This window comes from Mytilus edulis, chromosome 6, assembly GCF_963676685.1.
Source record: "Mytilus edulis chromosome 6, xbMytEdul2.2, whole genome shotgun sequence".
NCBI classification, from domain to species: domain Eukaryota; kingdom Metazoa; phylum Mollusca; class Bivalvia; order Mytilida; family Mytilidae; genus Mytilus; species Mytilus edulis.
The window spans coordinates 78,660,019-78,686,474 of NC_092349.1; the positions used below are offsets into that span (position 1 = coordinate 78,660,019).

Consider the following 26,456-nt stretch of genomic DNA (forward strand, 5'->3'; position numbering starts at 1 on the left):
AAACCTGCCTTTGCCATTTTGGGTATTGTGTTTAGCCTCTTTTCTTTCCAAACTTAAGAGTTTACATTGAAAAATATGTCGGGAGTCTCGGTGAAGTTTATTACAGGAAATGGATTGCATAGAGCACCACTAAGTTCATTTTAATATTATTTTATTGTCCCTTTTTTATTAATAGTATAGATGCATTCAAATAAATTTACATGTTGAATAAAAAAATAATAACTTAGAAAATATAACAAAATACTTGCAAAAATTGACACACATAAAACAAATAGCAAATTTCTAAAAAGAAAGTTCACAAAATCATCAAACTGTTAATGTCACAATGTAGATCTTTCCACTTTTACGTTTGTTCAAGGATCTGCTTAAAGCAGCAGATTAAATCATGCAGCAATATTTTACTTTCCTAAAAGGCTGTTTCTTCCTTTTCATACTGCATGGCTAAGCGTCGTTGTTTTCGAAGCCTTTAGAAAAGAAGTTACTTTCATCAGTATGATTAGTGATTGCAAAATTTTATTGCTATCTTTGAAGCAAATCATGTTTATTTGTTCAATTTTTTGTTTATTTGCTAACCATATGAAACACGTTGACAAACGTTTTCTCTTAACACACATTAAATACAAACACAACAAAAAAGTTAAATATTGATAAATTCCTGGATTTTTGTTCGAGAGTTTAGGAATTTAGAAAGAAATATTTAATAAAATGTTAGGTTTTTTTTATAATTGGCCATGTTCTTGTCAAAACAATACCACTTGGCAAATGTTATTCACAGAAAAAAATGCAACTAGTACAGGCGTATTAAATCAGTATAAAAAAATTAAGTATTGGCGTTCCTGTGAATTTTTTTTTCTTCAGTTGATTAGTAGCAAATTATCAATTATTCGCCTGTGCACTCAATTTAAATAAAGAAAATCAAGTTATACAGGCTATTCAAACATGTGCTACAGTACTGGTATCACACATTGATTACAATGTATATTTACACAACTTATTGGTGCCAAGTGTGGAGCAGGATCTGCTTACCCTTCAGGTGCACCCTTTTTTGGTATGTTACGTATTCCTTAGTCTTTAGTTTTCTATGTTGTGTCTTGCGTACTATTATTTGTATGTTTGTCTTTTTATTTCTAAGCCATTTTGTTGCCAGTTTATTTTCGATTTATGAGTTTGACTGTCCCTCTGGTATCTTTCGCCTTGTCTTATATACATGCAAAATTATCCTAGACTATAGTAGGTAACAACAAACGTTTAACTACTTATTACCAAGCGAGAAACATTTTTGATTTTTTAACACAAAACCATTCAGCTACACAACTTACCACATTATATATATCACTAATACAATGACAATGAATTCCACTACACAAATCACTGTTGTTGTTATTACCCAAGCGTTGAGATTCTCACTATTCACCTGTTGAAGATAGACAAAATGTAAGTCAAAGAGTATTTAAGTTATATATCAATATAAATATATCACAGAATATTCAGATATGATTTAGTCTAAAGAAAGTATGTCGTTAAAGTACAAGAATAATTTGAAGATTTTTTTAAGTATGGTAAGTTTATATGTTTCCTGTAATATTTATCGACATATATATAAAAAAAACGTACACACCCAATTAATTATTTATTTCACTTCAAGATAACCTGATCTTGAAAGTTATAACCTTATAACATAAAGCTGTAAGTTCATTTTCAGTGCTGTAGTTTAATTTTTTGAGAGATATTAAACTTATGTTCTTTGTGTCAGGTGTGGGTTTTTGTCGTATTTCTGAGTCTTTCTTATTATGCAATTCACTTACTGTTGATCCAACTGCACTTGCCGATGTGACGGGAGAGTAACTTGTGGAAGAAGTTTTAGTAGATATTTTCACTGTTGAAGAAGTTGTAGTAGACGTTTTAGCTGTTGAAGAGCTGTAGGAAATTTGTGTTGGTGGCTGTTGAAATATGCAAAACTCATAGAATATTGAATATAAATATACATCGTATATTATATTGATATTTTTTTAACAAGGTGACGAAAATAATACTTATATAAATATGTATTCTACATAAATGAAAAGTGACTAACACAGTTACAATTCTAACAGATAAATATTCAAAATGCAGAAATGATTTAGTTGTTAGAAGTTGTGTAGTGAGATTGCAAGAATATAAAAATGAACTAAAGAAAAACAAACATAGTAAGTTAAAAATATTTATGTATGCAATTCACTTACTTTTGACCCAGTTGTATGTTTTGGTAGGTTGTAACTTGAAGACACTGACATATGTTTCGTTGTTGGTCTTACTGTAGACGTTACTGTATTAGTTGGTTTTGAACTAAATAGTGCAGTGGTCGATTTCCTTGTTGGAGTCAATGTTGAAGAAGCTGTATCAAACGGTTTCCTTGTTGAAGAGCTGTAAGAATATTTTGTTGATGGCACGTGTGTTGAAGTGGTTGCAATGGTGGTTTTAATACTTGATGACACGGTGCTCGGCTTTGTTGTTTCGATTGTTGATGGCACGTTTGCTGAATTGGTTGCAATGGTTGTTTGAACACTTGATGACACGGTGTTTGGATTTGTTGTTTCGATTGTTGAGGGCTTTGTTTCGGAAATGAGCGTTGTTAAATCAGACGTTGGAAAAATGAAATCAGTTGAAATTATGTCGGAAGAGGGCGTTGATAATTCAGACGTAGTGAAAATCAGATCCGTTGTAGGCAAACTCTCTGTTGTAGCTTTATAAATGAAGAATAAAGTGTAACGAACATTTCAAATATTCACAACTACGAAATAAAGCAATTGACTTATATTTATCGCTCTGTTAAAACAGTGTTGTTTCATTCAAAATTCGAAATGCATGTACCGAGTCAATATAACAGTTGTTTTTGTTGCGGTTTTTTTTTCCTTTGAATTTGGTATAATTTGTTCTTTTATTTTTTCGAACTGTAACACTAAACATAAACAAAACTAACTTTTATTTTGACCTTTTATAAATTTCGACGTCATAATGCAACTAGCATTTCAAGTCAGACAAAGTCGGCCAAAAATGGGATTTGCTATTTTTGAATCTTTTTTTGGTGTATAGCTCTCCCACGTTTTCTGTCCTTATATTACTTGACTTTCAAATATTCGGCTTTGGGTGTTCCTGGTGAAGGTTATTTCCAAAAGCGGTTCGGACGCATCATAGTTATAACGTGTAATCTTATAACTTTTTTTATATAAATCTAATATAAACAGCAATAAAAGAGATTGAAAAATAAATACTAATAAGTTGAAAATGATCCTGAAAATTCCATTACAAAGAACGAAAAACGATCAAAAGACAAGTATCAGTAACAAAACCTTAATCAGCTTAAGAAAGAGCAACACGAACCCAAATAAAACTGAGGAGGATCTCATGTGATCCAGAAGGATTAACATATCCTGATTCCGATGTGACATCCGTCGTGTTGCTCATGTAGGTATTTGCCAGATACTAGATATAATTCGGTAGGTCACATTTTAGAAGAGGACATGATTAAGGTAGGACAATAAGAACATAGCTGTCGTCAGATGTGAAACAGACATTCGATAACGTTGAACAGCTAATGATGCCGTTCGTGATCATGGAAGTATGACTTTGATTTATCCCTTGACACTTCAGGTTTAATTGTATTCTTTAAAGCAGCAAAGCTCCATGATTAGAAAGCTGTGGAATATGATATCTGTTTTATCATAATTATTATTTTCTAGATTAAGATACCTCAGTTTTAGCTAGGAAAATAATAGAATTTGCAGCAAAAGAGACGATTTTTCGTTTTTGTTTCTAATTATTAATTACTGTTTTTGTGTGTATGCAGAGGCATTTCAGATTTCGATGAACAGATTGTGTATTACCGGTAAATTATACTAATTTCTTTTATAGATACAAATAATTTGTTAAGAAGTTTAAGCTGTACGTAAAGAATACCGTAAAAATATTTAAAACTGGATATCCTTATATAAACGGTTATGTTAAATTTATAACATCTTAAAGAATATAAAAGTGATACAGTAGTAAGTTTTTAAATATTCTTTTGATCGCTGATTTTGTTTTCATTTTACATGTTTTATAAACAGAAATTTAACAGATAATAAACATATCAATGACAGTTAATGTCTACCAAACTTGTTATACTTTGGAGATAAAACGTCCAACAGCTATGACATCGACCTAGTAGTTGTTAAAACTGGTTACAGAAACATTATAAACTATGTAAATATACTTATACTTAGGTTACAGTTCTAAAACTATTTATTTCGGTTTTCGTTGTTTCATTCAGCCTATGAAATGTCGTAGTACAAGACTTACGATAATTCATATAAATTATCACTACGTAGATTGTACGTACCTCCAAATACTGTAAGATGAACTGGCTTGTTCCATCCAGTTTGTTCTGCAGCATTTGTTGCATTACAAGTGTAGTTACCTTCGTCCGTCATCTGTACCGAATAAATAGTCAACGAAGGATCTTGTAGTGTTCCCTTACTAAATCTATTATCTTCTTCGGTACGATTTGCATTCAAGTTGAATTCAATGCTATCTTTAGACCAAACAACTTTAGTCAGTTCAGACACAGACGAGATATTACACGGGATAATGACATTCTCTCCTACGGTTACAGCTTCTATTCTCGATATATGCACTTTGGGTATATCTGTTAAGAATGTTGAAATGACATACTATAGGGAAAGAATAACTGAAACTCAAAAACCGGTACAAATGTATAACGTGATACTATGAAATATTATCGAATGTAATCCTGTGAGTGTCATGAAGATTTGGCTTTCAGTTCCACTGCACACTTTATATATGAAAGTGTTGACATTAACGGCTTAGACCCCTATTAACTTTGCAGCATCTGCTTATTTCTATTTACTCAAATGAACTGTTTATTAGAATTCTTTATTAACAAACAACCTATCTATTTACCATTTTAAATGTGCTTTAAGGTTACACATGTATAGTAGCTGTATAAGGGGAGATACTTGTATAAATGCTCACACATTGTTGTCAATAAAATTGATTTGTTATGACTGTCATACACGTGAGAGATTTACTAAGCTATAAAACCAGATTAAATCCACCATTTTCTACTAAAGGAAACACCGGTAACTGTTACAGGTCAGGAATATGACAGCTGTGTTCCAAATGTTTGATATGCTTGAATTTATAATTTTGCTATTTGTCCTATATTTTTCCCATTTATTTGTATAGTAGTCCTATCATGTAATGTTGTCATTTAATGTTATATTTAAAGTCATAAAAAACCTCAAATTGAAAAAAATAATGTTCAGTTTTTTTATAACTCAATTGATAGTTTTCATTATAAAACTTATGTACATATACTTTTTTCTGAAGAAAATTCTTACATTTGTTCATATTTAGAAGAAGTGTATTTTAATTGCTTCCTTCCAAGCAATTTCCCGACATATTTTCCGTATGCAAAGTGACCTCAGTGTGGCCCATCTCGTAAAAAATCCGGTGAGCGCAATACGTGTGAATGTCCTTAAAATAAACTCTTATCTGATTGTACATGTGCACGTGCTCAATATCCATGCTTTTTTGTTGATTGTTGACAAACGTTAAACTTCGGCTTCAAAACACAAACTTTATTTACCTGCCATTTTTTCACAACAACACTGACTGATTGAAAACAAAATTGACGATCATTATACGAAATCTTTTCGAAAAAAAAAGATAAAATCGTGCATAGAAGTCTAAGTTTGTGATGTTTGTATGCATTGGTTCAAGAATTGGAATAACATTATTTTTCAACGGTCACTCGTTTCATATGATTTAAACATTGCCATAAAAGTGGGAGGTTTGGCATGCCTCAAAACCAGGTTCAACCACCATTTTCTTTATTGAAATGTCTTGTACCAAGTCAGGAAAATGGCAATTGTTATTTGATAGTTCGTTTCTGTGTGTGATACATTTTAATGTTGTGTTTCTGTTGTGTCGTAGTTCTCCCCTTATATTTGATGTGTTTCTCTTAGTTTTAGTTTGTAACCAGGATTTGTTTTTTTTCTAAATCGATTTATGAATTTCGAACTAGTGTTGCCTTTGCAAATAACATATTTTCCGTGATGAATTTTCTTCTGAGTTTGATATTTTTGTTATTCTACTTTTCTTTTTTGTTTAACTAGGGACATACAATTGCACGAAAAAAAATACTTTTACATCAAATAAAAATGCAAAAATTTGTACACAAGATGCAAAAAAAGTACACAAGCAAATCATACGAGCCTCCTATTGTAGAATGTTGTATACATACAATTTAAAAAGCTTAAATGGTCAGAAAATAATTTTTTTAATACATGCAGTTTATCTTTATTTTATATCCATGCTATTATTCGTTTTACCTATGGGTTTCGTGTAAAATGGCTATCAAAAGTTATCTCGCGTAGTCAATAGACATGATAGATTGAACTGTCTCAGAAGTGCAATTCACAATACTAGTATTCACTTTGTTAAATGGACATAAGCTACGACATGTACGAGTCTAAAATATAATTTTATGTATGATATATTGTTCAATCAATATTGAAAGTAAAATAGTGAAATAATAATTCGCTTTTAGCTGCCATTATTGTTCAATTTTGTCACTATAAGCGAAGAAACATAGATAATGTAATATTTACTCGCAAGGAAATAATTCGACCACATTAATTCCGTATTCATGTAAACTTTAATTTAACCCCTTAGCTAGAGATGGATAACGCATGAACTGTGTGTGTATAATTATAATCGACCCCATGCTCTGTCAAAATTATTTATTTTAGACTTATTATTATTTGGATAAATGTTGTATTTATACAAAACTTCAAAGGTGTTTGTATTCTGCTATCTCATATTGTATTTTCTTGTGGTCTCATATTGTAGTTTCTTGTAATGTTCTATTGTATTTTCTTGTAGACTCTTATTATATATTTCTTGTAGTCTCATAGTGGGAATATTATTTCTGTAGTTTTAGTAGGAAGTTGTGTAATCTTTTGTTTGTGTAACTGTTAAGGGATCCTGATATAGCAAATCTCCATTAAAGTCAGCATGGTAATTTGATAGCTAGCCCACATAAATGAGCAAAAAAGACCAAATAACTGCTCCAAAACAAACTGCAAACAAGGCAAATATAAGTGGTTTCTGTGTGTAAACCAAAACATAGTCTCAGCAAATCATACTGGCTTAAAGCAGAAAGACAGTTAGAATAAATAATAATATTTATTAAAAAATCATATAATTTTGGCCCTTGAGAAACACTCAGCATACAAACGGAATTTTGAGTTCCTGCCTGAGCAAGTCAGCTTGCAACCTTCAGTGTAAGGAAGAACCTGCCTGCCCGACAATGCGCCAGCCGGGGAATGTGAAGCGAGGGTTCTACACTTAGGTGATGAGACTAGGCGTCTCATCGGCAGCAAGGTAGTGCAAGGGTCTGCCTGAGGGATAGCCCATGTACTAGGGAAGTAGCAGGGGTCTATCAAACTGGCACTGGAATAACTTTGATAAAATTTGTCCCCGAAATGCTTGGGGATGAATGAAATTTTAGAAATGACCAGTGATAAAATTCCATTAAGGAACAAATGAAATAAAGAAAAATATATATCACTGGTTTAAGCTGAGTTGTTTCTCATGTCATGAAACAAAATTGAAGGTGTTAGGAAGGGGAAGGTGGGAGGTAAATTGAATAATAGCACTGTAAAACTCCATCAACTAGTCAGGCTGCTATGAACCAAGAAACTGATTATACAAAGACCATGCAATTGGCTTTACACACAGATTGGGTACATCTAACATCCAGGGGGAGGAGACTGACCTACTAACCCTCAAATAATATACTATTTATTGTGTAATCAGTATTAAAGAGATCTGGTATCATATCCTGCTTTCCTCTCCTACACGGCCGACACTCGGCTAACCGAGAGATTGGTCGGTTAATCTATATTGAGTATGCGGCTATATCGGCAGTGGGTCTGTTAATCGGGTTGGCTATACGTCTGTTAAGAGTAAAACGCACAATTTAATGTTAAACTCGATCAAATATACAGATTTTTGGCATATTATAAGAATTAAATCAAAAAAAGAAAAGTGTCTGACAAAATGATATCTATCAAAGAACATTTTCCACCTTTAAAAACATTTCATAGTCTGCGCAGTTTTCAGTAAAAGTAAAAGGCGTCGCGCAAGTATGTAGTATTTATGATTACACGCATAGCAATTTTTTAATAAAAGGCGAAACAAACAATTTTAGATATCATTTAAAAGACACAACATACTACTTTGGTTCTTAAATATAAATTGGCATTAGTAAATATTTCATAATTGTAATATAACGTGAGTTTTAGTGAAAATTATGTGAATAAAGTCTGTTAATGGGTTGGACAATTGAAATTGTGTCAGTTAAGAGTTATTTAGCCACGAAAATAGTTGTGCTACCTTTATATTTTCCCATTGAAAATGTTAAAAATGAGATGTTCTTGAGTAAAAAAAAATATTGTAAGGGTTTCGCGGAACCCAGTGTATCGCCTACTTTTGCTGTAAATCGCAGGATCAACAAAAAATGAGGAAAAAAATCAATAAAAATATTCCTCTTGATACTATCTTATGATTGTAAGAAGCTTCTGTCCAAGTTTAGTAAAAATTTAGGATAGTGAATGAATCTAATAAATGTTTTGAAAACTTTAACTGCAGACTGTATGTAATGTTAACTGGAAGAAAATCTAAGTCCATTTAAAAGTAAAATACAGAATAAATGGAGTTATCTTTTTACAATATTTACTTCTGGATACTATCTTATGATCATAAATAAGCTTCTGTCCAAGTTTGGTACAAACCCAGGATAGTTTAAGAAAGTTATTAAATTTTTTTAAAACTTTAACCACAGAGTGAATGTAATGTTTCCCCGCAGAAAAACTAAGTCCATTCAAAAGTAAAATACGGAAAAAAAAATGGATTTACTTAATTACAAAATTTACTTCTCGATACTATCTTATGATCATAAACAAACTTCTGTCCATGTTTGGTACAAACTAAGGATAGTTTAAGAAAGTTATTAAAACTTTAAAAACTTTAACCACAGAGTGAATGTAATGTTTCCCCGCAGAACAAACTAAATCCATGATTTATAAGTAAAATACGGAAAAAATGGAATTTTATTTTTACAAAATTTACTTCTGGATACTATCTTAATATGATCATAAACAAACTTCTGTCCAAGGCTGTTAGAAATCCAGTATAGTTCAAGAAAGTTATTAAAATTTCAAAAACTTTAACCACAGAGTGAATATTTGTGGACGCCACCGACGACGACGGAATGTAGGATCGCTTAGTCTCGCTTTTTCGACTAAAGTCGAAGGCTCGACAAAAAATAATAATACGATGCAACACTATCCTTCCAGTAAAAGCATTTTTATTTTGACTTGCTTTGCATTTTACTCAAGAGTGTGTCACTTCAATATAGCGTGATCTGGGTTGGTCGCTGGAATATGCATGAATTTATTATTAACGATTTCAATCAGCCTTAATTTTTGTGTCTGCTCAAAGTAGCATGTTCTCAAATCCGATTGAACGTGTCTTTCTAATACAACACAGGGTACATATATAACGTGTTGTCGTTTTCATATGCACATGACATTTGTCACTGGACGTTTAGGTGGTACCCAACACTACAGGGAGATAACTCTGTAAAGTCAGTGATACGTTTTAATTACGTTGTGTTGTAAAGGGAATAATAAGCTTCTCGAAGATCAAAATTGGTGTTTGTCAAACTGATATATAACCAGTTAATTTTTCTGACAAATTGGTTCAAATTTTTTGAAATTTTTATATTTCTGTTAAAGGTTCAAATTAAATACTTTGTCAAAACTTTATCCAAATTAAACGAACCACATTGATTTTAGTGAAAGTGTTCGGTACCACCTTAATCCTAATTCCTCAGCATCATCCAATTGTTTTTTTTTTCTTGTATTACTTAATCATCTGTTGTTTACAAATCATTCTAAAGAAGTAAATGGAAAATAGCGAATGCAGCTACATTTGGTTGTATTAAAATTTAATTCATTTTATTCCGTTTAGTTCCTTTTCTACATATGTGCAGAAGAGAACTGCAGGTATCCACATGTAAACGTCAAGCATTTGTCACCAATATGAGTACATCGCAATCCGTTACTGTTTCAACACCCAGGGGGGTTTCATGTCTTTATTCTTAAACAATTTGTTTTCTTCTCTTTTTTAGCAATGCATCACTCTCTACTGTCCTTATCTTTTATTTTGTTTTCTGTATCTCCATCCAGATTCTCGTGTATACCATGAGGGTACGGATTGGGGGGTGTTGTTTATTTCTGTATTCTTTAAATGGTTATGTTACTTTTCTCTACATTTTATTTATCTTACCCATTATTCTTTCTCTATTCTTTATATTTAGGCATCCCAATATACTGATGTTTAGTTACATTACGACGTTAATCTCTGATTTATATACTGGTTACCAATGTAGATGACAAATTGGTGTCATTCATGACAATTAAACAGAATCCACATGATATATGCGACCATTCTCGGATAAAATCAATTTTACTTTAATTTAACACTTTTTGAAACCATTTTTATCAATTTTCAATATCTATTGCCTACATTGTTATTGTTCATGTGTTTTGTTCCGTATATTTTATATTCCATTGCTCATGTTTTGTTTCCGTATATGTTTTATGTTCCATTGCTCAAGTGTTGTTTCCGTATATTTTAGCCGCTCGTCTTGAGCCTACCAAATGAACACACCATAAAGTAATAAAATTATACTTTTATTGTCATTCATAACTCTTAACAGACTAATTAACAGACCGGGTCTTATACATCCGACCCATTAACAGACCAGGTTTTTAATAAAGATTGATTTATGTCACCAAAATACAGATTTTCGTGTAGATTTTTCACAAAATGATATCAATTTGGTTAACACTCATAATGCCTGTCTTTTTTCGATGTTCAAAATAGTGCATGCAAGTAAATTCAACCCAAGTGTCATTTTGTGTACATTTTGTGTGTGTAAAATGTGTATAAATTTACTGATGAGTAATTTGCCTTTTCATTTTATAGATCGTACATAGAAGCTAGAAAAATAATAATTACACCACTGGATTCAGTACACTGAATAGTTTTGTCAGACATAAATATTTTTTATGATAAACATATATTTAAAAGGTTATACAATGAAACATTCTGAGTTTTCAATGATTTTCTCGATAACACCTGATTAACAGACTTTAGCCAACCCGATTAACAGACCCATTGCCGATATAGCCGCATACTCAATATAGATTAACCGACCAATCTCTCGGTTAGCCGAGTGTCGGCCGTGTCCTACAGTGATTGTTTGTGACATGTATCTGATTAAGAAAAGATTAGTGTGCCTCCTAGTGAGATTCCAATTGTAACTTCAAAGTGTCAAATGTTAGACTAATCAACCTCAAGATATAACAAGGGGTCTGTGTATGTTAATTAATTGCATCCATGATGTCAGCATCTTTATCATAAAATTAATTACTTGTAAACTGAAATGGCTTTTCTGTTTGTATAAACAATACTTATATTACATATAAGTAAATACATTGTTATAAATCAAATTTTAGAATTTGAGTCAAATCGGTGAACATAAGTTTGGCAACTAGTGCCCCTTAAAGTAACAATAATAAACAACCATTTATCAATAGTTTACTTTATGCATTGGCATTTTCTTAAATCTCTTTAAGAAGGTTTTCCGATTGTTTGTCCTTTCTATACAAAGATATATCATTTGAAAACAACTCAAAAAATAATATTTCAGAATAAAAATGAGTTAAATGAATATTTGTGTCAATTGGCAGTCATTTGCAAATTTAAATAAACGTATTTTAACGTTGAAACCTTATTTTTGAAGTAAAAAAAGAGTAAAAAATATTTCAGTTGATTGCTATCACTGCCTATTGTCTATAATTAATTAATCTCCTGAATTTGTATGAACAATTGTAGTTTTCTCTTTTGTACGTCCATCATTATTGTAATACAAATTTGTAATGAGATTGTGATCTTCTTTCTAATGCGGATAAAATCGGTCACCTTAAATATTTGATTTCGATTGATGTCAGTCTCATGTTCTCCGCAGAAAATATCAGTCAAATATTTTCGCTTTGCCTTTTTAAATATATATTATAAATACTATTATAAAGTACATAATACTTGCCTGGTAGAACTTGCAATCTTATTGGTAAACTTTTACCAATTCCTACCGGATTTATTGCCTTGCAAGTATAGTTTCCATCGTCGTTTTCCTGAACGAAGTATATCTCCAAGGATGGTGAGGAAATAGTTCCACCATCATAACGATCATTACCTTGAATATCTAATGTACCGTTATTCCTGTCCCAAGTGATATTAATTACTTTAGACGACGGCGAAACATAACACTGGATGGTGACGTTTGTTCCCTCTACTACAGGATCAATGTAAGTAATGTTTACACTTGGATCTGTGAATAAAAAGCTTACATCTGATAAACAGTCATTACTATTCCCATAAATACAATATTATTAGTCCATATAATATTTGCATATTTATATATCTTTTTTGATTAACTATTCAATATTTTAACTTCCCAGATAGAATTTCAAGGCAATGAATAATATATCACAATGAAATATTTTTCTCCGGATGAAAAAATAACAAAAACTTCTGTTTTATTTTCGAATGTAGAAAACGGTGGATTAAACCTGGTTTTATAGCGTTAAACCTCTCACTTTGATGAATGTCTCATCAATTCCGTTATATAAAAATGATGCGTGAACTGAAACTAAACAGACATAATAAATATTGGGTACATCAGTCATCATCGTGTAACAATTTTAAAAGGAACAATTTAACAGAATACAAAAACATCTATCTACAAAGACATTCATTGATTCACGTGTATGAAGTCAGAAAATTTTATACGTCACATATATTTGTCGTTCAATGTATATACAAACAATTTTAAAATTTCACATGGCCAATGGTAGCATGAAGGGTTAAACAATCAAAAATTTGTTTTACACATACTCGTTAGGATATTAATGATGTATATGTACACGTAAAGTCGCACTATGGTTATATTACTTTTGAAATGCACACAAAAAGTATATAATAGAATGTAACCTCTGCTAAAAAAAACTAAAATCCAATGAAAATAACACTTGCATAATAAAATAATGATAAATATTTACGTTCAAAAATTCTCAAACAAACAGAATGACTAGATCCCTCCTTCTTAAAGTTTTTTGCGTGGCATGAATAATTTCCTTCGTCTTGCTGTTGTGCTGAAACTATTTTAAGACCTGGTGATTTGAATGTCCCACCGCTGAATCTGTGACTGCCAAGAATCGGAATTGTGTTATTTACACTTCCATTGTGTTTTAACCATTGAATACTTGTATAGTTATCCAGTTGTGAAATATTGCAAGGAATTGAAATTATTTCTCCAATTGCACCTGTCCAAGAATGAGGAACTGTTACAGTAGGAGCTCGAGGATCTGTAAATCAGAGAATTAATTAAATACAAAGATAAAAGCGTACACCTATTGTGTATACCACATATAGTACTGTAAGAATATTCAAGATCAAATTTGTAGTTTATATTTTAACTGACTAATAATGACATTTGCATTAATTGACATTAATATGTTTGACACATATGTATAAAAGTAAAATCACCATGAACATGGAACTTTGATGAAAATTCAAAACGGAAAGTCCCTAATCAAATGGCAAAATCAAATGATAAAACATATCCAATGAATGGACAATTATTGAATTGGTACAGGCATTTTCAAATTTTTAAACCTGGTTGTTTAGCGCTTAACCTCTCACTTATATGACATTCGCATCAAGTTTCATGATATTTACAACGATGCGTGAACAAAAAAGACCTTAAAGGTAAAACTGTCAAAATTGGTGTACAACAGTAATCACCGTGTCACATTATCAATAACAACAAAAACATACAAATTTTTAACAAAGAAGCACAAAAAACATATATCAAAGAAGGACGAAAGATACCAGCGGGACAGTCAAACTCATAAATCGAAAATAAACTGACAACGCCATGGCTAAAAATGAAAAGGACAAACAGACAAACAATAGTACACTTTACACAACATAGAAATCTAATGAACAAACAATACGAACCCTACCAAAAACTAGGGATGATCTCAGGTGCTCCGGAAGGGTAAGCAGATCCTGCTCCACATGTGGCACCCGTCGTGTTGCTTATGAGATAACAAATCCGGTAAATAGTATATTTCGGTAGGTCACATTTATGAAAGGGAAGGAGATTGTAGTTAAGACGTAAGGAACATATCCGATATCATTTGTGAAACGGTTATTCCATAACGGTCAACCAACTTGTGATGGCGTCCGTAAAATTTACGAAGAGATAATTTCAACCTCACATGTTGAATCGCATGTTAGACGTCAGAATGTAAGCGTCAGACAGGAAGAGATATAAAATAGTTTTGTCGTTCAGAATATTTTCAAAATCATAATATAGAACAATAAGATATTGGCATTATAATAGAATTATCAATATGTTCTGCCATTACTGGTTTGAAACCTGAAGCGTCGAAATAATATTTAGTTCTGAGATAGTTCGTTTTACGGTGTCCAATTTCATTTTACAAACAAACTTCATGTGATAACGTAACAAATTTATATAGTGTTTAAATCAGTACAACATCGTCTACGTGAATAAATCGTCATAAAATTATAGACGTTGTGATATTCCGGTAGGTTTTCATAAGCGCGAGGAGGTAAAACTAAAACACTTTTTATTCAGGTCCAAATCTAGTTAAATCGTAACATCATTTAATTTGCTTATCTAAAAATATATGCATGTACCTAGAAAAATGGTACTAGATACAATTTTTCTATCTTAATATTAACACATCAACTACACTGTAACTCTGATTTTCACTAGCAAAGTGTAGTAAATGTCTTTAATTCGAATTTATACTACAATTCTTATGTTTATTTTTAGTAGGTTATATAAAATTCAAAACAATACCATATATTCCTCATCTGTTTTAATAACTTATAATACAATTTACAGAAAAATACCACTTTGAATTAAAACTCTTTATACCATACTGGTACCACAATTTATTTGACCCCGTATAACATTTCGATATTACCTGTACACAAAAAAATTTGACAGTTGGAAAAAAACCTAGCATGCATAATATTCATTTATACATGTTAAAGATTGGTAATTTGTAAAACAAATCCTGTTAAAACTTCATTAATGTTTTCGATCAAATTTTGTTTTCTTTACTCAATTTCAAATCACAAAGTTATAAACGCAACACATTCATTTGCTTCAGGACGTTTGGACAGCCCATTGCACCTTCAGATAACAAAGTGTATTTTAAGGACTGTCATAAATAGGCCTTGAAATTTGAAAAATTTCACCCCATGTAGTCTTCTTTCAAATGATATCTTACAATTACAATCATTTTTTTAAAGTGTAATACAGACTTTTCTTCTAAATACATTAAAGAAAACGCTATGTTGTATTTGAAATATATATGAATTGATTTAAAATATTGAGTCTCGCACTTAAATATCAAATCTAAATAACTTACAGCATCTTTTACACATGAAACCCGTACACGTTGATGCATGAACGCATTTCGATGTTAATTCGATATCAACAAAGCTGTAAAGAAACAAAATATGTATTCGTCAACATAATTGTGTGCATGAATAGTTTGATATATCACAAACACAAACATGTAATAAATATACAAAATGTACCAACCAAAATGAATAATAAAAAGATTATTTCAATTGTTTTATAAGTCAAACATTTTAGTCTTGTTAGTTTTAAAATCTGCTTTCCTCGTGGAATCTTGTAAGCTAGCTTGTCGTTTCCTTGAAGTGTGATTCTTTTTATGTAAAGTTTTTATTTTATATAAATGACTGTTTATACTCATATTTTCTAACTGTTTAACCAGCAAAACGGATTTAAACATTTTGTTTGAATAAAAGCAAAAGAGAATGTACGATGCATGATGATAATTCCAAACACAAGACAATATCACAGCGTTATAATTGCCAATTAGAATGCTCCTCACCAGAGACATAATGACATAGAAGCTAACAGCTATAGGTCACATTCGGTATTCAAAAATTAGCAATACCCTATCCGAATAGGCATCTTTAAATACCTCGAAATGACAAATCGTTATGTTAATCCTTAAATGATTTATGTCCCATTTGGTTGTAGTAGTATAAATATTAAAATTCAAATTTTAGTTTAAAAGCGTAATATCAATAATAACTCATAAATATTTAGCCGAGACATAAAAAGATGTATAGTAATCGAATTAAGGTACATGAAGGGTAACTCTTTTTTCGATTGTTTATTTTGCTTTTTCTTTTTAGACAAGTAATTTAAAAGAATAAAGCGTGCCCTTTTCTAAAGAGAGAACACTTCACTACAAAACAATTGAGAATGGAAATGGGGAATGTGTCAAAGCGATAACAACCCGACCATAGAGCAGACAACAGCCGAAGGCCACCAATTGGTCTAATTACTAAACAAACATTGTTGTTCAAAAATGTTTTTCTTAATTTCTGATGGAGATAGACCATGATACTTTTAACTTTGTAATGTCCCAACTTCTGGAATGCTAGATTTGCTGATATTTGCTGATAGATTGAGTTCAAATCAATGAAACAATTTAAATATAGTGCTACGAAGATAATATTAATAACAATTATTTTACAACAACATAATCTGAAACATTGTCGCAATCATATTTGATTCTGTAATAACGAGATGAATCCTATATTATAATCCAATGAAAGTGTGGAGAAAGAACTATTTAGCTTTGACAAAACTCGTACAGTATAGACATCCAGTATCATAGTTGTATAAGAAAAAAAGATCATTACATCTAGAAATCAAATATAAAAGTATTTCCTTTTTTTCAAAAGTGGACATATATAAATGGGTTTATATTTATCTTACAATTTCCTTATATTATTTTGTTTGATTAAAGTGCCTTGGAAAATAGTTTAATAAAGAAATACCTCCGGTTGTTTTGGTGAAAATACAATGACAAGGAAGTTCCATTCTGATGTCTGGATGAGTTGAACAACATTTCCTCTTTGTTCTTCTTGATATACATTATAAAAATGACAGGAAGCTGGAAAAAACAGTATCAATTTCAATAGCATACGCTGTTCACTTTCAAATTAATAATTTCTATTAAAGCAAACGTTTCATGTAAAACTTCAAATTATTGAAAATATAAGATAACTATACATGCTTACCATTGATATTAAGCTATTGCAAAATAAAAAGATGTTCACCTTGATTAAAAAAAAAGATATTTTAACTTTCAACTGTATAAAAAATTATGATTTATTGTACTATTTTAGTATTTAGTTCAGTAAATATTTAATTTAGCAATACTGAAGTACAATTTGAAATGATGGTATTAGAAATACACATATGAAGAATGTGTAGGCTTTTTGTTGTTTCTTTTTATTGTCGTATTTTAAGTATTGCAAAGTTAAGAAATCAGATAATATTGTGATTGATAATAATTAATACGATCAGTGACAATTCCTGTTGATACTAACAATAACACATTTCGTTAAAAGTAAGTCTAGCATTCTGCAAAATATATGCTTAAGTAGGTCTGAATGTAATATTCAATAAAATATATAATGAAAAAGGACTGGCATTCCACGGAATATATGCTAAAAGACACTGCCAATATAACCTATAGTTTAACAATACACAACATACCCAAGGTCGTGTGTTTGATTGCCTGTTATGAAGATTTTCCTATGAATTCATTGCATGATATTTTAGTCGTGATTTCTTTGTTAGAGGTTATGGCCTTTGAACTAACTGGCAGTAACTGTGAGTACTGTAAGATCTTTACTTAGTGTCTCCTTGTTTTGGGATATATAAATACGCTTCCACGTCCGGTCCTTGTCTTCGTTAGATGTTTTATGGTTTGTATCGATCTGATGAGTTAAGCTCTTTTCAACTTATTTTTATATTGTGTTCTTATTTAGTATTGTTAAACCACTGTCTCAAGTTAAGAGAGGATTTTGCGTCAGCATATTTAGTTAGCCCTTCCACATTTTGCATGTGCCTGTCCCAATTTAGGAGCATGTAGTTCGGTGGTTTTCGTCATATATTATTTTTTTTGAAAATTCCTTAGGCCGTTAGTTTTTCATTGATGAAAATTCTTCGATTCTGTTACCCCTATTGGTGACATTGAAGCGCTATAGTTATCTCACTATTGAGAAGCTTTCAGCTTCTTTGCAACACTTGTTTTTATGTTGGAACAAATCATCGGAAGGGGCATTAAGTGTTACCCTTGCCCGTCCATAAGTACGTATGTTTGTCCGACCGTTCGTACGACCCAAAATTGGTTGATGTTCTTTAATATAGTTTGCCTCAACCAAATTATGAAACGTATACGCAATGCTTATTACAACATGAAACAAATCAAGTTTGAATTTGTGAGCAGTCATTTTAACTTCTCGAGTTTTGCTCCTTTATAACGTTATATGCAAGCGAGGCCATCATTTGTGTCCCATGGACACATTATCCATTTATTTTATATGTATCTTGATTGAAAACATTTTATATAAGTGTTTAAAATGCTTTGCTATCAATGTTCACAGTCGTGTAATAAAGGTTATTATGTATATTTTAATAACTTTAGAAGATACAGGTTCACTGTTTGGGTACGCAGATCGTGATACACATGTGACACCGATTGATTACATTATAGTCTCTTCAAATTAACTTCATTGCGACATTAACAGAATAACTAAGAATGCACGTCTTAAATCAACGGTGTAATTGCACTCAAATTGTATAACAATCCTTAAATAAACTCAAATTCAGACAAGAGACTAGATGAAACAAACATCTTATTCTTAAACAGATGAACATAAAAAAAAATTACAAAAGGTATGCACACATATGTAACAGTCGGTACTTATAAACTTTTACAGTTCGAGTTACGACATCAAATAACATGAAAAAACAAACTTTCAGTTTTTGGGATACTCACTGTGTCTTGAGGTATTCCAAAATACGTCATATTCCTTGTTGTGGCGAAATTGAGGTAAAAGGTATCGACCTCACTTGTGTAATCTAATACTTGTAGACAATTCTCGTTTGTGAACCTGTAAAAGCATCAACAGTACAAGATGGCACGAGTGTTTTCAACTGTCCAAACAACCTATACAGACCAGGAAAGACTGTTTTATTATTGCTTCAAACTATCTAAAATAGCAGATTCACACGGTTATTGTGACATGTTTCTGATAAAAATGTATAGTTAATAATCAAGAACCGCTAAACGGTCGATGATATCCACAGGAATCATATCTTAATTGAATGAAATATAGAGGTTAAGGATGTTCCCTCTTCTTGTTTTTGCCAGATATTCGAAATCCTCTGGTTTTATGCATGTACTGCCATTAAAACACCTTACTGTTCTTTTCATAATTGTATTACATAATGCTATATTGAAAATGCTAAAAAATCCAATCGCTTAAAGAAAAGAGTGCCAATGTAAAAACGTACGAAAGGTTAAGAGTGCATATAGACCCTTCATTTTTCAGTTTTTTTAGTTTCTTTATTTATACTGACTGTAAGTACGACGAAGACTTTCTGTGTACTGTCCAACATCAACTAGAAAATGAAATAATGAACCTTTCAGGAAAGGAATCAGAAATCTTAAATAATGATATTTCGTATGATGACGTTGAGAAGGCTGTTTATCGAGCAAAACTTAATAAAGCCGGTGGGCTCGACCAAATATGTGCCGAATTTCTTCGTAACAACTCGTGTGTGAATATTCTATTCAAGATCATAAAGTATGCATTTGACAATGGAGTTGTGCCTGCAACATGGAACAACATACTCATTAATCCAATATTAAAACCAGACAAAGATTATCGTGATCCTTTAGGCTATCGAGGGATAGCTCTGATGTCAATTCCCTGCAAGATATATGCAGATATTCTTAACACACGTTTATCATCCTGGTTAGAAGAAAATAACATCTTAGCCGATGAACAAAACGGCTTTAGAAAAGATCGTGGTTGCATCGAACATTTATATTCTCTAACAAGTATTATAAATAATAGAAAAAAAATAGAAAGACTATCAACGTTTGCTTGTTTCATCGATGCCAAAAAAGCCTTTGATTCTGTAAATAGAGAGATGATGTGGTTTAAACTGATGTCAATAGGCATATATGGACAGTTTCTTAAAGGACTACAGTCGCTATATGTAGATGTCCGCTATGCTGTTAAAGTAAACGGCCATATGACCGATATGTTTGGCGTTAATATGGGTGTAAAACAAGGCTGCAAAATATCACCATCTGACATTATTCTCTGTGTATGTAAACGATCTTGTCGATGAAATAAACAATCTGAATCTTGGTATCCCGATCAATGAGTCGTGCATTTTGTCTGTCCTGTTATACGCTGACGACATTGTTTTACTAGCACCAGATAAAAAATCCCTTCAAATGATGTTAAATGTAGTCAACAACTGGTGTTCAAAGTGGAGATTAAGTTTAAATTTTGAAAAGACAAAAATAATACATTTTCGTTGTCCCGCAACCCCTCGATCGAACTTTGTCTTTCTTTTTGGAGACACAACTATTGATTATTGCAGTAAATACCGATATTTAGGATTGTGGCTTGATGAACATCTAAATTGGAAATTTACAGTAAGGTAAATAAGAAAGTCGGCAAGTAGAGCACTCTCCCCACTTTATACAAAGTTCATTTCACGTGACAAATGGAATATGACATATTTACAAAACTATATGAAAGCCTTGTACAGCCTGTTTTATTGTATGGAGCGAGTATTTGGGGCATATCAGAACACAAACAATTAGAAACTGTTCAAAACAAAGCATGCCGATACTACCTAGGTGCTTTCAAGAACTCTTCAAACCTAGCTATACGTGGAGACATGGGATGGTCTACAGTAAAAACTAAACAAAATATCGAAATTTTGAGACTGTATTTTAAAGTTACAAATTTAGATGGAAATAGGCTCGTTAAAAAGATACATGAATCGAGTAAATCAAAACAGCGCTCGTGGAATTCCCGTGTACTGAAATTTATTAAAACAAATGACTTCAGTTCTTTGATAAACGCTCAAAATATGACAATCCGACAAAAAGTTAATATTGTAAAGGACAAGTTAACACTGTGGATGCTGAAAATTGGCTACGCGATGTGCATAACGATCGAAACTGTGAAAATGGAAATAAACTTAGGACGTTCAGACAGTATAAAAGTTATCTTCAGCCAAGCAGTTATGTGAAATCCGTCAAGTTTAGAGACTACCGTAGAACTTTATCAAACTTTCGTTGTGGCTCCTTACCACTCGCCATTGAAACAGGACGCTACACCAAGCCAGTTACACCTTTAAATGAAAGAATTTGTCAGTTTTGTGATGAAAATACGATTGAAACTGAACAACATTTTTTAATGAACTGTAATTTTTATTCCGACTTGAGAGAGGAACTTTTAAATTCACCCTTTTTATCAAACTATGTTTTTATTATCTTCAGTGTAGAAGAGAAATTTAATTATATTATGAGCTGTGATGAAATTCAATTTTTATTAGCTAAAACATTGCATTTAATGTTTAAGAGGAGAAAGATAAATTTATAACTTTTAAAAAACTTAAATTTTTAATTATTATTTATTAGCATATTATTTAAGATTTTTAAATTAATTCTACCTTTTTTGTTCTTTTAATCGAATTTTTTTTTGATCTACGAAGTTCTTGTTTTGTATTTTTAAATTTTTTTTATTTTTTTTAAATGTTTTAAATTGTGTATGCATTTAATGAGCATGAGGTAAAAGTGTCTCATATGTCTTTTAAGGCAGGAATCTAATATGTTTTATGATGTTTTTATCTGATGTATAATATACTATGTATACTGTTAGATTGTGACACTGTAATAAACTAATTACTTACTTACTTACTTACTAACTTACTTACTTTATATATTATCAATGCAATCGTTTACATCGTTGAAATCATTAAAACCGCGACGTTGAAGATTTAAACGATGTAAACACAAAGGTATTAAATCGGTCAACAATATAAACGATGATATTATTAACATAGAGATGTCTACGATATGAACGATTTGGTAACGATATTGGCCCGCTATTGCAGTAACTTGCGATATGTACAATGTTACCACGAAATCATGTCAACATATTTAACATTCTAAAAACTCTCATATACAATTTTTCATCGTTGACATCATTACCATCGAGACGTATGTAATTTCGTTATGACATCGTATTCATCGCGATGTCTACGATGCGATCAAAGTTACGACAAAAGTATAGACTTGTTATACAATATTAACAAAAAGTAAAATCCCAAAAATACTGAACTTGGAGAAAAATCAATTCTGAAAGTCCATAATCACATGGCAAAATCAAATAACAAAACGCATCAAAAACGAATGGACAAGAACTGTCATGTTCCTGACATATTATTGTCTACAATTACAAAGGAGTAGGTCCGGTAAGGACCGATTTTGGCCTCAAATTTCAGGTTTATCTGACGAAAGATTTTGACCACTTTTTAAACACTTAAGTGTCTATTTCATTTGAATTAATTAGTTTATGTGAAAGATTTTAACAGATTTAGTCATTAAAAACGATCCGATTCAAGCTCAAATATGAAAAATCTACCTAATATGACGAAAAACGTCACTTTTCAGATGGTTTTTGGTCAAAATGAAAGTGGCCGCATCCGTGTTCATCCTCAACCTTTATATATGTTATGTATTATCATAAAATACAACTTACATTTCAATATTAAGGATAAACACGAATGCGGCCACTTTCGTTTTACACGATAACCGTCTAAAATTTAACTAAAATGCTAGAATTATAAGGATTTCAGTAATTTAGCATGACTTAATGGTGCTAGTACCCGATATATGTGCATTGTATTGTCAAAAACAGCCCACATTTATGTAGCAGAAGCATTCTACTGTCTAATAAATAACTAAAGGTTTACATTTTAACAATTTTGTAAAACTGCTATATTTTGGGGCCAAAAAGGGGGCTTACTGAACCTACTCCTTTAATACAAACACAATAATAACATGATACAGTCTACATCAAGATGTTGACAATATCAATGCAAACATACTTTTATGTTATTATGCTGTTAAGGATAACAAACTTCTTGCTACTAGGCTGGTGATTACCTTGGTGACTATCAGTCAAACAGCAGGGGAATCGAACAAGTGATAATAAAAATACAAACAATCTCTTTCTGCATCAGATGCCCATTTTATGATATGCAAGGGCATAAGCAGTGACTCAAATTATAACATGATATAAATAAACAATTTTCAAGGCACGGGCTCAATAAAACGTATCATCTTTTCATGATTATCTAACTAATCTAGACGCTATCTCATTACCTACATAGTGACTTTCGAAGATTTAAAACATGTGATGAAACATATGACGATATAATTGATTCTCGGTGGATTTTACATCACTTAGACTTAAGAAATTTTATCTGCTGTTACAAATATTGCCACATAATGACACAAAAATTAAAAACTATAGGTCGTCGTACGGCTTTCAACAATGAACAAAGCCCATTCCGCATAGTCTGCTATAAAAAGGCCCGAAATATCAAAGGTAAAACAATTCAAACGAGAAAACTAACGGTCTTATTTGTGTACACCAAAAAAAGGAAAACTAATATGTAGCACATCAGCAAACGACAACCACAGAATTACAGGCTCGTGACTTTGGACAGACACAAAGATACATAATGTGGCGAGTCATAAATGCTAGCGGGATCCTAAGTCTCCCCAAACCGGGGACAGTGATGTAAAAATACAATATAAGAACGAACCATACAAATCAGATAAAAATGCTAAACTCATCAGATGAATACAAATAGAAATGCATCTAACAAAAACACGTGGATGTGGCCGGGTACTTGTATATTTAACAAAAAAAGTATAGGTCTGAGAGTACTCGCAGTTACTGACAGCTAGTTCAAAATTACTAACAACTAATAAAAATCATGCATCTATGACTAAATTATCAATCAGTACACAACGAACATTCAAAGCATTTAGAGTAAAGACGTCATACATGTAAGCAGTCAGTGAGAAACATGGCCTTGTGAAATGCCAAGATACAGGTATCGACTGATTGTAGGTCTATGAATGAATATACGTTGATAACAATAATATTAATTTTCCTTTTGATTAACTGGTAAACAAATCAGTATACCTACCACGGTTAACAACATCATCGTTAAAGTGGGGAAGTGTTATCCCGTTTGAAATAAATTGAAATAAATAAATTTACAACCAAACTTCAAAACCAAACCTATTTAAATCTAGGAAGGACAGATATTGAGTGAGTTATTACCGTTTTAAAATTATTTCAATTAAATAAGGTTTTTGGGGTAAATTTCGGCAGTATTTTTAACGAAACAATATCATTAAGATAACGGTAAGTGTTACTGAATTTATCAATTGAATGTAATTTTGACAGTTTTACAGAGTTTTGTCATAAATTGTGCGTAAATACACCCTCGAAAAAGATCCGTAAGGCTTGGCATAAAGATATTGAGGAAAAAATGTTCATACTAAATCTTTTCGGTTTTTGAAAGACAAGAAAATGCAATGATTTTCTTTCAACATAAGAAATAATTCTATTTGCATATTGAAAGCAACATTTCATGTTTTGATAACCGGATTCAGTCTTTTGTGTGGTTATCCATTGTTTTAAAAAAAAGAAGCTAGTATACCAGGGAAAACCTTACACACATTCAATTAATTAGGTCGGTTAAGTTTTTAAAACAAAAATGTATGCATTTCATATTTCTAAATATGTATACATATCTGATTAACTTGTCATATTATGTAATATCTTTTACTTAGAAGCCATCAATCAAAATCAAACATTTATATGAAGGTACATATTTGACAATTAGAGCAGGCGTCATTTACTTAGGCCTAGTTTGCAATAGTTTTACTCACCCCCTTCCTGCATGACATATTTTAAATCTATAGTTGTTACAGCTGTTTCCTTGGCATCTTGAATTCATAATTTTCAGTTCAATTAATTCCATGTCATTTCCGTTGACGGTGAGGAAAGCAATGCTACCCTGAAAATTGTTATTGAATGAAAACAATATATTTCCATTTAAATCTTTGTTGCTGTACATTTGTTACGTTCAAGTGACATTGCAGAGCAAAATATTTGGAGAATATGAAAAGGTAAAATCTTTCAATTAATTCTATACAAAATATCCAGAAATGCTTATATATTTATAAAACAAAAAATTAAATTCGTTAAAAACATTAATTCTATACAAAATATCCAGAAATGCTTATATATTTATAAAACAAAAAATTAAATTCGTTAAAAACAATGGCAGTTGGTAACAATACCTAACTCAATATAAAAAAAGTGTAAGCCGACCTTGATATAACGATATATATTTTTAAGTATCCTCTTTTTTATCGATACTAGTAGTGATGTCGATATACGATTATATAGTGTCAATGGGAACTAATTTTAACATCCATATCATTTATCATTTATTTGTCAGCATCATTTTTACCATGATATTTTTCTTTCTCGCTTTTATTGTAAGTGAGACGCATCCTCGCCCTCTTACAACCTGTTTTCATCACTCTTTTTTTTTTTTTTTTGCTATTTTCTCAATTTTTGAATTAATATATGAATCTCATAACGCACCCAGACATATTTTTTAATTCAGTCATCTTTTCATTGTTAGCGTCAGTTTTTCTAGTAGTGGTTGAAGGTTAATAGTTTTATCGTTGGTTTTGCAATTGCTAATGTAATAGTTGTATTGTTTTTGTTGTCAACCAGGATTTGAAACAATGTTATATCATGATATATGACTTTTCAACGATGTATGTATGATAAGAGTAAGAAGTAAAATCACAAAAATACTGAACTCCGAGGGTAATTCAAAATTCAAATGGAAAGTCGTTAATCAAATGGTAAAAATCAAAAGCTAAAACGCATCAAACGAATAGACGACGGTTGTCATTAGCGGATTAGGAACTGTATTTGGTCCTTCGTTTGGTTGGGGTTTTTTTTGTAAAAATTTGATTTCTTTTTTTTATCATTTCGTCGGTTAAGTCGTCATGATATTGTCTTGTTGTTTCTTTAAATTTACTGATATCAATTCCCCATATAATGCATTACTTTTGTTTGTCTTATAGGATAAAAAATGTAATGTCATACCCATAATATGATCAGAATAAGTAATGGCATTACATCCATTCGAAGACTTGAAAAATTGACATCATAAAGAGATTATATCATCATGATCATCACCT

General features: G+C 31.3%; 1 protein-coding gene across 1 annotated transcript; it reads right to left on the reverse strand.

Moving 5' to 3' along the window:
• Nucleotides 1-26,456, reverse strand: LOC139528523 (uncharacterized). The gene is made up of 12 exons (XM_071324545.1): nt 26,362-26,456; nt 25,122-25,249; nt 19,113-19,227; nt 17,101-17,216; nt 15,648-15,721; nt 13,236-13,541; nt 12,221-12,505; nt 4,358-4,663; nt 2,223-2,722; nt 1,806-1,940; nt 1,320-1,414; nt 1-464 (listed from the first exon to the last, which is right to left on the reverse strand). The coding sequence occupies exons 1-12, from the start codon at nt 26,398-26,400 to the stop codon at nt 407-409; spliced, it is 2,157 nt and encodes a 718-aa protein (XP_071180646.1). The 5' UTR covers nt 26,401-26,456; the 3' UTR covers nt 1-406.